Source organism: Puma concolor, chromosome C2, assembly GCF_028749965.1.
Source record: "Puma concolor isolate L17-30 chromosome C2, mPumCon1.1.hap2, whole genome shotgun sequence".
Classification (NCBI taxonomy): Eukaryota; Metazoa; Chordata; class Mammalia; order Carnivora; family Felidae; genus Puma; species Puma concolor.
Window position 1 is genome coordinate 19,015,947 of NC_141675.1, and position 14,033 is coordinate 19,029,979.

The following is a 14,033-nucleotide window of genomic DNA, read 5'->3' on the forward strand; positions in this document are numbered from 1 at the left end:
ATGTGCAAATACATCCTGAAAAGAAAGCAGTAATATTTTGCCCTAGAAAGTTCTGTTGATTGCAAAGGATTAGGAAAATCTATAATGATCTATAGATTTCATCATAGCTATGATGAAATCTATAGATTTCACCTATAATGAAAAATGTATTTATTGTTTGCTTTACAATGTACTTTTTATATGTAACATCTTGATTTATACTTTATTAGGATATTCAATGATTCCCTTTCCAAACTGAGAAAAGCATATAAAGAGATTTTTTTAATTTATTTTCTTATTAAAAAAAATTTTTTTAAATGTTTATTTCTGATACAGAGACAGGGCATGAGTGGGGGAGGAGCAGAGAGAGAGAGGGAGACACTGAATCAGAAGCAGGCTCCAAGCTCTGAGCTGTCAGCACAGAGCCCGAAGTGGGGCCAAACTCACAAACCATGAGATCATGACCTGAGCCAAAATCGGTGGCTCAACCGACTGAGCCACCCAGGCACCCCATAAAGAGATTTTTTTAAATCCCCTAACTATATAGTTCTATGTATCTAAGTTCTAGTCTTCTAAAATTTGAACCACTTTTACATGAGAAGGGGATATACAGAAAGAGAAAATGTGCCAAAACTTTAGTCTTGGTTTTTCTTTTGTTAATACTTTAGATACTTGTTCTAACTCTTTAAACCAGATTCATACCAACTCTCTTTTTAAAAATAGGTTAACAATATAAAGCACGTTCTCTTTTTGCTCACTATGGAAAGCAGAAACAAACTGAGAGCTTGAGAACGTATTGTTTCCAACAGAAACGGATGAATTAAAAAGTCTGTGTTCATTTTAACAAAAATTCATTAGTTTTAATAACATGTTGAAAATACCACAACCAGATTGATTTAACTGACACATTTAAAATGTACATGATAAAGCAGGATACTCTATACCAAAGGTAGCAGTTACTAGTTACAGAAAGATCCAAACTTAGACACTTAAGTCTTACGTATACTCCAGTTCCTTTCCCAATGGGAAATGGTGCAAAATTATTTTACTTATCATTTCTTCTGTACAGTAGTTACTTTTCTAAATATGCTATTTTTAAAAAAATGGGACATATGGTTTAAGCAGTACAAGTGCACTTATGGGGAAAACAGAACGAAATATCAGAAAGATGGCTTGTTCTGGGAAATCCAGGATGTATAGTTGTTACTTGAACAAAGGGGTATGCTATGTGTTGTAGACAACAGAACCCATTGGCATGAAAAGAATTTAAGGCTATCTGTTGGATCATAGGCATTTTGGGATAAATTATGATCCTTTAAAAGTTTTCTTCCTCCTTATTGTCCTTACCAGATCTCTAGCTATACACTGCCTTTTAAAAAATGACAGCAATAATGTCATTTTCCCCTTAGACCCATCTGTGACCAACACAGAATTGCATAGTAGCAATTCAACCACCTAAGATAACATGAATTGCCTGGCCTAATAAAGATTATAACTAGATCAAGACAGGGTGTCAATCTAAACCAATAATCTAAAGCTAAATTTTAATTGGTCAATGAGTACTAACATGTGTAATTCCCTTATTTTGCAAACATGACTTTGCCCTGAAATTTCTACAGTATGACAAAATCTTCATAGTGATTTGAAAAATATATATTCTTAGCAAGAAAGCACTGCCTTCCAAATCCAAATAATTTGTCAGAGCCAACAGAGGATTGCCAATTAGTTCACAAGTGTATACAATAACAGAAAAAGAATGACTCTATAAGAATTGCACCTGTTTATGATTTGAATTCCCTTAAAGCATTTCAATTGTCTCTTACTGACAATTAAAGGCATGACCTTAAATACTTGCAGCAGTTAGATATATCATGTCGCTGAATGTGTTAATCCATCAGTGGGTATATGATATTTAAACAGTGAGTGGGCAAACCAATATATTCCATTTGCAACAATTTCTGAACTATGCAACATACTCCATCTTTTTTCTTCCCTGTTTTTAGCGAAAGAAATACTTCCCAAACTTCACAAAAACACCTCAAAGAAATGTTGATAATTCACCATCAACCTTTCCTATATTTCAGTTTTAACAATTACATATCCATAATTTAATGTCCAGGAAGAATAACATTACAGGCATATGGTAAAAGAAAACACTCTAATACACGTATGGTAAAACAACACTGAAATAATTTCGCAAAATAATATGCCATATATTACTCTAAGTTCCTTAAAAACTTATTCTCATTAAAACTTTGCCTTTATGACATAACTAGCCACATCCATCTCCCCTTACTCTTATGCAATGCTCACTTTTTTCATTTTTAGTCACTACCTTAAGGAAGTACAAATAAAATTTTTAAAACCCCACTAACATAGATGCTTCTTGTCAAGAGAATATAAACACATTCCTCACTCAACAAAATAATTAACCACTGTATGAAATAAAGTCTGAATCACTGTTACAGAAATAAAGCATACTTCTGTATTTTTCAAGGCGTAAAAGTAATTTATCACCATGGTATTACTTTATTTTGGATTTCTTATACTGGTTAGTTTGTACTGCTACACTGACAGCAGAAAATCTGTATCTTCCACGGCATAATCAAGACTCCTAAAAAGGTAACATAGTGTTGGGGCACCTGGGTGGCTTAGTCGGTTAAGTGTCTGACTCTGGTTTTGGCTTAGGTCATGATCTCCCGGTTTGTGGGTTGGAGCCCCATATCGGGCTCAGCACTGCTGGTGTGGAGCCTGCTTCGGATTCCTCTCTCTGTCTCTCTCTGTCTCCGTCTCTCAAAAATAAATAAACTTAAAAAAAAAAAAAAAGTAACATAAGTGTGGTTAAAAGCACTGACTTGCTGGGTTCAAATCCTGGTACTGCCACTAAGTAACCCTGGCTGAATTATTCTTTATTCGATGCCTCAGCTTTCTAATTTGTAAAATTATAACAGCACTTCTCAGGGATATTTTGAAGATGACATGTAGTGATACTTATGTAAATACTACTAATTACTGAGCTGGTAATTCTTATTTTGCACAGATACAAATGGATACCACGACAAAATTTGATGAAACGATTTTTAAAAATAAACTTCAGTGGCACCTGGGTAGCTGAGTCAGTCAAGCATCTGATTCTTGATTTTGGCTCAGGTGATCTCACCTGAGATTCTTGATTTTGGCTCAGTCTTGTGAGACTGAGCCCCATGCCGGCCTCTTTGCTAGGTGTGAAACCTGCTTGGGATTTTCTCTCTCCTTCTCTCTCTGCCCCTCCCCTCCCCCTCAAAATAAATAGATAAACTTAAAAAACATTAGTAAGCTTCAAAAAATTTTAGAATCCTTTTAGATTTACAGAAATATTACAAAGACAGTACAGAGAGTTCCCATACACCCCCCGCTCCCCACAATTTCTCTTATTAGCATCTTACGACGTAAGCAATTTTTAATGATTGCCCAATAGTGGAAGGACATCTACCCTCAGTAGTAAACCTAAAAATATAGTTAATCTGTAATTTCAATAACCTATCTACCAGATCCAAACTTTGAAACATATTAAGTACTGCATTATAATGAATAAATGCTGAATTTAATGTTTTGGTAATAGCACTGCATGCACTATACTAATGTAGGATATTTTATTGTCTCATTAAAAAGGAATAATAAAATGGAAAAGTTATTTTAATGTGTATAATTACTTCTACATATATAGTGAAGTTCCAAATTAAAACATGTAAAGAAGCAAATAAAGCTAGGATGTTTAAATTGATATTACTTTGTAATTTTAAGGTTGAATAAATTTTCTTAATATCATAAAGTAATTAAAACTACAGAAGGGCAATATGGGTGAATAAGTTTCGAAGTAAGAATTTTTAATTTAAGTATTTTCTTACTTTTAGAGAATTATATTTACAATAATATAAAACAAGGAAAAATTTTCTGGGTTATTAAAGAAACAGAGGTAAAGGGGAACATTTGTAGAAATATTCAAAAAGGCTGGACACCTGAGGCACACAGCATTCAATGTACGCATTCACTGTTCATTTTAGTAGCCACTGGTCATATGTGGAGAATTAAATTTAAATTAATTAAAATGAGATAAAACTGGAAATTAAATTCTTCATTTGCACTATATTTCAAGTACTCAGCAGCAGTATGTGGTTGGTGGGTAGTGTATTGGCAAGGGCATACAGAGAACATTCCCACCACTGCAGAAAGTTCTGTTCAACAGTATTGCTTGTTCTACACAAGGAACCAAGTGTTTCACTAATCACACCTGAGTCTTAACCAATAGTCTTAATCTCTTATCCAAACAAGTTCTTTTGTTTACACTTGGAAAAACGAAGCAGAACAGTAAAAAGAGGCTTATATCTCCTGTACTGAATGTTTAAGAGAAACAGGAAGAGGTTCTGGCCATTTCTCACAGACAAATGGCCACCAAGAAATGGAAAACTTGCTGAGGTCCTCAAAGCCATTGCTGTACTCACGTGGTAGGGTAGCAGTGGGCCAGGTGGCCAGGAGGACTCCTCTTCAGGGGTACATTTCCTCACTAGGGGAGGGGTCCCCATGTGGGGCCTTCGCACTGGTGGGACCTTCCCCATTACGGGGCTGGGGTTCCTGCCAGTGAAAAATGGGAAATTTCATTGTTAGCCAACTTTGAATCTTTCCCTTTTTGAGATATTAAAAACACTGCTTACTGGATTATTTAGTTAATTCAAAACAGGGTTATATGAGATAAACTCTTAGAACTGGTTAACCATGATGAGTGACGGATTCTACCTGCCCCTCAGTCTCCCAGGACACGACCTGCCGCATTATTGAAACTATCAGAATCTTAGATCTAGTCACATAATGAGAAGATTAGATTGAACCAGATAACGGGTTTTCCCAATCAATGTTAAAAACTGTCTTTTAATTACCAGTAATGGGCAGTGGTGAAAAGAGAAAATATAATCATATGTAACAAAAACCTGACAAAGTTCCACAGCTCCTCATTTTCACCCCATCCAAACTTTAAAAATTAGAGTTGAAAACGGGAAGCAAATGTTTGAATTCCATCCACTTACTTCTCCTGACCATTCTATGATTTGGTATTATTAAATGGTGATAAATGGCCAAGGGTGATTAATGGTCTTTGAAATGATCAAGAGAAACTGGGATCTGTTGAGGTGTTTTTTTCAAACAAATTTTAAGAAATCCATGTAAGCAGTTTGTAAAGATCTACAAATGTGGCTAACAATAAAAATCCCCCATGAATGCTTTCATTCAACAAATGCTTTCTATTTGTTCAAGATGAGCGCTTTCATTGTTTTAATCACAACATACACAACTGCAACAAAATATTTTTGCTGACATTTCAAACTCTGTAATATTATTACCCCAAATTCGTCCAGTTTAAATTATTTTTGCCAGTGTGTTTTATAATGGCATACCTTTGGGCAGTAAGGTAAGGGGCCCAATTCAACAGGACACTATGGATTCTTTGGGAAGATAACATAACACTTCTATAAAGCACTGAAAAGAAGGGAAAATGCAAGTTTGTGGTGAACTCTGAGAAGATGCAGGAGGAAGTAAATGCATGGAGTTGTGCACTGAAAGATTTTCCCAAAGGTACCAGACCCTGGTTCTGCCAGACTTAGTTTCCTAATCTCTTCAGTTGCAACTTTTGCCTCTAATCCCTTATAATTACCTGGGCTCCCGGACAACGATTTAGAGATCAGGTTATTAAAAATTGCACTTCTCTGTCTATAACTACACGAAGTCCCCCGCTCATGCTCTGTCTTACTCTCTCTCAAAAATAAACAAACATTAAAAAAAATTTTTTTAAAAAGGCGGGGGGGGGGGCGCCTGGGTGGCTCAGTCGGTTGGGCATCCGACTTCAGCTCAGGTCATGTTCTCACGGTTCGTTGTTCGAGCCCCGTGTCGGGCTCTCTGCTGACAGCTCAGAGCCTGGAGCATGCTTCCGATTCTGTGTCTCCCTCTCTCTGGCCCTCCCCTGCTCATGCTCTGTCTCACTCCCTCTCAAAAATAAATAAACATTAAAAAAAAATTTACAACTACACAGAGGATGGGGGATGGAGAAAGGAAGCAGAAGCATTTGAATATAAATGATAAACCTTGAAATTTGTAACAGAAATGCATTTCAGATAGTTGGAAAGTATCTGGAATCCAACGACATAATATTACCTGTAAGTCTGAATACTTTCCATAAGAAGAACTACTATCATTCTTGATTAGTTTTCTATCAGAATCCTTATGGTAGGTCATGCATAAAAAATATTAATTTCGTAAACTATTCCTAAGTGAATTCAAAATCTTAATTACAGTGGATAAACTAAGTTTACCTAAGCTGTTGTGAGACAAAGTGAGGTTGTAAAAATTTAAATTTTAACACAATCTGTATGAAAAATAGTTCCAGACTATATGGTCAAACAGAAACACTGTCAAAGACATAAATATTAAGATCTATATTAAATAGCAAAGGCAGGCATGCCTTTCAGGAGTTGACCAAAGTTCCCAGGAGGGGGACTGAAATGCTTCATGACTAGAGCTTCATTCTGGAAAGATTATGAGGTCACTGACCCAGACAGATTCAATCAAATTAAATTCTGCTGGACTTCCTGTCTACCCAGAAACACCCTAATATTCACAGATAAGAACTTCTTCACAATGGCTTATCTATTCGGAAAAAATGACTTCCCTAAAAAGAATGATTTTTAAAAACAGAAACTTACTGTTCCGAATATTGATTTAATATTCACTTTGCTATATAATCAGTTTTTCTGTAACCTTTCTTCAAGTTATAAGATTCAAGAACAGAACAGCAATGTCTAAAAACTACATATAATGCTCTGTTTCCCAATTCTAAGATAAAATTATAAAACATATTACCACAAGGATAGCTGAAGCTGCCACGTGTGGTGGTGGTGGTGATTTCCCCCACCCCAAAGGCATCTGGCGGAGAGGGGTTCTCCTCACCACACCTCATATCCAGTGCAAGGCTGCTCTGGAATGTCTCTTTCTACTCCACGCAAGATGCCATATATGTTCATGGAGGCCCTGAAGACAACTGTATAATACCCTATTTCACTCACTATAAAATGATGATGCACTATTATTTTATGAACCATTAAGAAAAAAATTGCCAAATTAAACTATAACTAAGTGATTTCTTAAAACATAAAAATTATTTTACACTTACTGAATGGGCTCTCATGATAAGTACAATGGTGATATATGATAATTATCACTGGAGCACAAATAAAAAGACTATGTGAGCAAAAAATTATTACTAAAGCTTCTTTACATTCAGATTTCCAATCTTCTGCACCACTTTTCAGCTCAGAGATGACAGTTTTCCCACAAAATACAGTCCTGTGTACCATTAGGAGCATTGTTGGTGCAGTGTACCTTGACATGTTGCTCCACTTCTGCTTCTGGAATTTTCTTCCAAGCTGCAGACTTTTTTTGCAAGTGTTTTTGTGAATGCACAGGCACTAACAACTAAGTCACAACAGCCAGCTGGCCAAAAGCAAAGATAAAAGAAGTGTTAAAATATGAGAGGGGTGGGAGAAGAAAGGCTTCCTAGAATTGCTGAGCTAGAGTAACAGTGCTCCCATAGTCCTTAAACGCTTCTCTTTCACTTTCTGTCATCCATCCGACAATTCACTCCCCAAATAGTTATTAATCTCCTAATATATAAGGCAGATACTAAGCTAGGGCTAGAGCAGTGTACAAAGCAGGTAATGATACTACCTTCAAGGAACTTATGAGCAGGTTAGCATACAAAATTTATACGAAACTACAATTGTTGTAATATTATAAAAAAGAAGCACATGGTGAAAAATAACATATATGACTAATTTGACCCTGTCAAGGAGGACAGACAGTACCTAAGGAAAGAGAGGAGAGAGAAATATGTCAGGCAGAGAAAAGAGCAAGTGTAAGGCAGGAGAGAGCAAGGAACTTTTTTCACATGGGTAATAGTACTGGGAAAAGGAAAACTCTAGACTTTTTGAGGACTATCACATTAGAGTTCCAAACTATACCCATATTGGGGCATCTGAAATGCCACTATATTCCTCTGATTAGAATGCAGGTGTATGGAGGCTAGGTAATTCCTCAAGTGTTGGCTCAGGTCCAATGGGATCTATAGACCTCCCATGGAGTTATTTCTTGACTTCAAGTGTATAACTGGGAAACCCTCACGCTGGCTCTCTGACATTGGGGTAAGTGTCATTTTTGTAAGAAGAGCGGAGCAAACCCTTGAAACTTTCCCCTACAACTCCATCTTCAGTCTAGATATAGTAAATCAAAAGCAATACCATATACTGGGAAGAAGTGCAGAGATTAGCAGCACTATCAGAGACATACAGATGCAGGAGTGGTGGTCCTTAATTATATACCCCTTCTAAATTTTTTTTTTTCCAACATTTATTTATTTTTGGGACAGAGAGAGACAGAGCATGAACGGGGGAGGGGCAGAGAGAGAGGAAGACACAGAATCGGAAACAGGCTCCAGGCTCTGAGCCATCAGCCCAGAGCCTGACGCGGGGCTCGAACTCACGGACCGCGAGATCGTGACCTGGCTGAAGTCGGACGCTTAACCGACTGCGCCACCCAGGCGCCCCTTATATACCCTTTCTATACTTATAATGATCCTGCAGAAAAAAAAACAGATGATGGATCATTGAAACCTTAAACTGGTGGAAGTCCCAATAGCGGCTGTCATGCTAAGTATGACATTATACGGCTTCTGGCATTTGGTATTCAGCTATTTATGGAGTGAGGACTTTCTTCTCAGAGCACATAGAAGGGTGGATCAAAAGCAGATTCCTGGTACAGACTGGATACTACCCTGCCCCAGGGCAACGGTAACTCTCCTGATCTCCCTCAACATTTAGTCTGCACGGACCTGGATCATCTTCACATTCCACAGAATGTGACTCTAATCCATTATATTGATGACACCATACTAACTGGATCTGTAAAGCAAGAAATGGAAAAGAATCCTGGTTGACCTAGTAAAATGCACACCAGACACCTCACAAAAAATAGGAGATACCGCACACTGCTTATGTTTTTAAGAACTCAAGGGCTCTGAGACACGCTAAGAACATCCTCTATCAGGTAAAAAAACATCTCGCTTTTCTCAGCACCTACTGCTAAGAAAAAGGTAGACCTCACTGGGTTCTGGAGACAATATATTCCATATTTCATAACACTGCTTTGACTCGTTTATCAGAGACGCAGTGGCTGCCTGTTCCAAGAGTGACCCAGAACTATGCAAAAGACTATGTAGCAGGTCCAGGCTGTGGTGCATCTGTGCCAGTGGATCTGAGGCTGCAGGACCTGTCCCTGATAGAAAAGGAGTCTGTGGAGTCTCTTGCAAGTGCCAAAAGAGAAGCCACAGTGCAGAACCCTGGGGTTCTGTGGCAGAAAACAGAGGACCCTAATGGAATTTTTATGCCTGACCATGGGTCAACAAAGGACCCTGGGACCGGAAGTACTCACTGAGACATAAAGTTAGATGGGCACAGAAACAACCTGCTATATGATGGAAAGGACTTATTTGGATTAGGCCCAAGTATACTCAGAAAGCATGAGTAAATTACATTTCCAGGTAACCCAGACTCCCAGGTGATAAATGTCTCTTTCTCTCATGACCAACTGACAGAAAGAAAAAGAATTCGACAACGGACTACCGCTACACTGCAGTCTTATTCGGGAGTGGACATAAACGACTGTGGCAGAGGAAGTCTGGCCGGGGAGAACAGCTGGAGCAGTGCATTTGGTCATCCATTCCAAATGGAGGGAGAAACGGCCTCAACCACACACATCTTGACTCGTGGGCCGTAGCAAATGGCTCAACTGCTGATCGGGGCCTAGAAAACAGCGGTGAAAGACAGTATGATAAGGAGGTCTGGGAAAGATGGACTGGACACAAATGAGGCGCAGTTTTGTATCTCACATTCGTGCCCACCAGGAAGCATCTACCAAAGTGTCAATGTGTATTGTCAAAGGTCAACAAAAGGTGAACAGGATGAGTCATTCTATGGGTGTCAGCCAGCCTCCCAGTTAGGTCACCAAAGAGTTGACACAACGAGCCCATGAATAAAATGGCTATGGTGCTTCTGCTCACCGATGCTGAAAAAAGCTATTGCTACTGCTAAATGCTTTAACCTGCCAGCAACAGATACAGTGTCAAGCTCTCAATGTGCCACAATTACTTAAGACCAGTCAATCACTGGGTGTAAGACTGAGTACATGGGAAGGGGCAATGATTTATTTTACTAAAATTAATACCTACTCTGGATATGAGTTTTGTTTCTAGCTCCCGATACTTTTGCTATCACCACTATCCCAAGGCTTATAAAATACCTGATCAATCAATATGATATCCCACAAAACCCTACTTTAGGCCAAGGACCCATTTTATAACAAAGAAATGTGACAATGGGTACATAACCTTAGAATCCACTGTTCTAACCATGACTCTACCCACAGAGAAATAGCTGGCCTTACAGGCAGGTAGAATAGCCTATTAAAAAGTCAGGGGGTGCCTGGGTGGCTCAGCAGGTTAAGCATCTGACTTCGGCTCAGATCCTGATCTCACGGTTCGTGGGTTCGAGCCTCGCGTCGGGCTCTGTGCTAACAGCTCAGAGCCTGGAGCCTGCTTTGGATTCTGTGTGTGTCTCCCTCTCTCTCTGCCCCTCCCCACCTTGGGCTCTGTCTCTGTCTCTCAAAGGAAAAAAAAAAGTAAGAAACAAAGAATCAACTGTTAAAAAATAAAAGTCAGCTAAAGAGAAATCTTAAAGATAACTCCCAACTCCAGATGTGGCATATACGCTGAAGCAATGCTTTCAAGGTATGGTCTGTTACCAACAGCTAGAATACTTAGGTCTGGGAACCAAAGGATGAAAGTAGGATTAGCTTCTGTCATCATCATTCCCAGTGGACCCACTTGCAGAATTTGTGTTTCCCTTCCATGAAACTTCAGTATTTGCTAAGTTAGAAGTCCTGATACCCAGGCTGGTTTGGGGAGGTAACTGTTTCATCCAGAGGACACAAAAGAGTTACATTAAATGTAAATCTCTGACTACCTTCTGGTCACTGTGGGCTTCTCATGTCTGTATACCCGGGAGAAAAAGGGAGTCAGTCTACTTTTGGGGATACTCAACACTGATCGTTATGAGAAGCAAAGACTATGGCTACGAAGTGAGGGAGGGAGAAATATGTCCAGAACTTGGGGGATTTCATCAGAAATCTCTTGGTGCTTCCATGGCCAGTGGTAACAGTCAATGGGAAATTCCAGCATGACTCAATAAGAAAAAGGCAACTAAGGGCTCAGACATTTGAGGGAAGTCTGGGTCATTTCAGCAGGCAAGGAACTCAAATCAGGCAAAAACATTTGCCACTGATGAAGAAAATGTAGACCGGGTAAAAGAAGGAGATGATGAGTATCACTTACAGTTTCAGGGTCAGTTGCAGCAGTAGGGACTGTAGTAGTTAGTTTCTCTTAGCTCTCTTGCCTTAAGTCTTTTGCCATAGGATTAAAGCAAGGCTTCACCTTAAAAGGGACTCAGTTACTGATTGCACTTGTATCTCTGATCTCAGCGAGGCAGTGAGGCCCCATATCGTAGTATGGAAGCTAGGTATAATTTAGGGCACGAGTGATCTGAGTGGTAAAAGGGGTATATTACACTGGACACCTTGTCTGTACCACTTTAGATTCTCTCAATTTCACTTGCGTCTTATTTCGGCTCTTTCATCAGTACTAACTTCACAAAGGTATAATGTGACAGCACCTTGCCTCATGTCTGTGGGCAGCTCTTGCCTCTCACTCCAAGGCATCTTTGTTGACATCGATCCCCACTTGCAAGTGGATCCCCACTTGCACATCACCCCATTAACTACTGGGGGACTTGGGGAAGTTAATATATCGTAGGGAAAATCTTGACCAGTAAGAACTAGTGGAAAAACTCTTCCTCCTTTCTCCTCTCACAATGCACAATCTTTTTTTTTTTTTTTCAACGTTTATTTATTTTTGGGACAGAGAGAGACAGAGCATGAAGGGGGGAGGGGCAGAGAGAGAGGGAGACACAGAATCGGAAACAGGATCCAGGCTCTGAGCCATCAGCCCAGAGCCTGACGCGGGGCTCGAACTCACGGACAGTGAGATCGTGACCTGGCTGAGGTCGGACGCTTAACCGACTGCGCCACCCAGGCGCCCCACAATGCACAATCTTAAGACAGTTTACCTTATTTCTCAGGGGTATGGTCCTCCAGGATTGGGCAGTGCCAGGCAACTCAACAGCTTATCCATGTATTGACTCTCCCTGCTACCAAACTACATTCTTCTTGCCCCTCTACTTGCTGAGGTTATAGCCCCTAACAAAGTAACAGCACATAGTCCCCTGCTTCAGATTCTTCTTTCTGAGGAAGCTAAGACAAACCTCAGAGTATGTGGTGTCGTTATGATGTCCAAGTGGTCATTCCTCTAGTGCTCAGAGGTGGTAAGTGAAACCACAGGCAGAGATGAGATCACTCAGAGAGGGAGAGAGAGTGAGAGAAGAGGACCTAACAACTGACGAATGAATGGCCATGAGGAAGATAATGGCTAGAAAAGATGACTGGCGACGGGCAGGAGAGGTGGGTGGAAACCTAGAAAGTATTGTTACTGTAAGGGAGTTTAGCAGGGCACACAAATAATACACATCCAAGGAGCTGTTGCTTTCTTATTACTAAATTTGGTTACATTTTGATTGCTGTGGATATTTGATATGATGCATTGTCAAAGAAAATTAAGTAATATGCAAATAGAAGTGTGGCGGAGGAAGTTTTTTCAAACCACATTCCTCTGAGGGGAAGCCCCAGGCAAACTGAGCAAGAGTGATGTAATTTGTAACCAGTAACCAGACCTTCTCCTTTGTGCATCCCTGGAGGCCAAACTGGTGGTAGATACGGACTGATGAGAGAATAATCTGGTGGCTAAGCTATTAATTTATGAATTGTGACCTTTTAAAGATCTCTTTGGATAAAAAAAAAAGCTCAGATATCAAAAAATAAAAGAAAAAAGGCTCATAAAACATGCTTTTGTAAGGAGATATTGTAGAAAAAAAACACAGAAAGCTCAGCACCCTGAGTAAGGCAACTTCAGTTTAGTAAACTCAAAACTATTTCACAGCAAATTTTTCTTCCTTACATTCAGGAGGGCACAAGTGTTCATAAAAATGCTCTATATACCTTTATGAACACTTAGGATCAGAAAATAAATCTTCCTTAATACTGAGAATTTACCACTTAGGCTAAAAAGTATGGAATACTGTTATAAGAAGCTACATAATCTTTACAGATTTTTAAAGATTGATTGTATATACCTATCATTTATAGAATTTTTTTATTTTTTATTTTTAAATGTTTATTTATTTTGAGAAAGAGCGAGAGCGGAGGGGGGAGCAGGGGAGGGGAAATCAGGTCGCGAGAGAATCCTAAGCAGGCTCTGTGCTCTTAGCACAGAGCCTGATGCAGGGCTTGTACTCACAAACCATGAGATAATGACTTGAGCTGAAATCAAGAGTTGGACATTGAACTGACTGAGCCACCCAGGTGCCCCCATAATTGAACTTTTTACAATTTATAGAAATGTTTTGGCATTCTTCTTTAGTTCATTCAAATTTCTTTCAGTTTATTAAGTTCAGTGTAAAAAAAAAAAAGAATCATTCTGCCTGACTTCACTCTGATTTCCTGTCTGTTTCATTCAGTATTACTAGTCTCACTGATATTAAAGTCTAAGGAGTGTAATGATAGTCCAGATTTTATTAAAATACACTTATTTTGTTCTTTCAACTTCCAGACAGGTTTTATTCTCACAGCATGCATTACATAGGTCACATTTAAATCTAAAGTTATAATTAACAATGTAAAAGTGAGAGAACTAAAATCTAAATTTCTAACAATATGAACACTGGGGAGCTTCAATTTAAATCACAAATCAGTGCTTTATAATAACATTCTTTAAGTTTTTAAATAAATATGAAATGTTCTTGAACATAAGTGTC

The 14,033-nt window shown here is 38.9% G+C and overlaps 1 protein-coding gene across 5 annotated transcripts in view; it reads right to left on the bottom strand.

The window, feature by feature from the left end:
* UBE2E2 (ubiquitin conjugating enzyme E2 E2) overlaps positions 1–14,033 on the bottom strand; it is a 386,977-nt gene that overhangs the window by 140,491 nt on the left and 232,453 nt on the right. Inside the window, exons 4-5 of one of the 5 annotated variants that reach the window (XM_086676260.1) lie at positions 5,406–5,487; positions 4,461–4,590 (exon numbers count right to left, since the gene is read on the bottom strand). The exons of 3 other annotated variants lie outside the window; for them this stretch is intronic. In XM_086676260.1, coding sequence (XP_086532386.1) covers positions 4,461–4,590; positions 5,406–5,487 — 212 coding nt within the window. The remainder of the gene's footprint in view (positions 1–4,460; positions 4,591–5,405; positions 5,488–14,033) is intronic. One more of the 5 variants, XM_086676263.1, reaches the window with a different exon arrangement.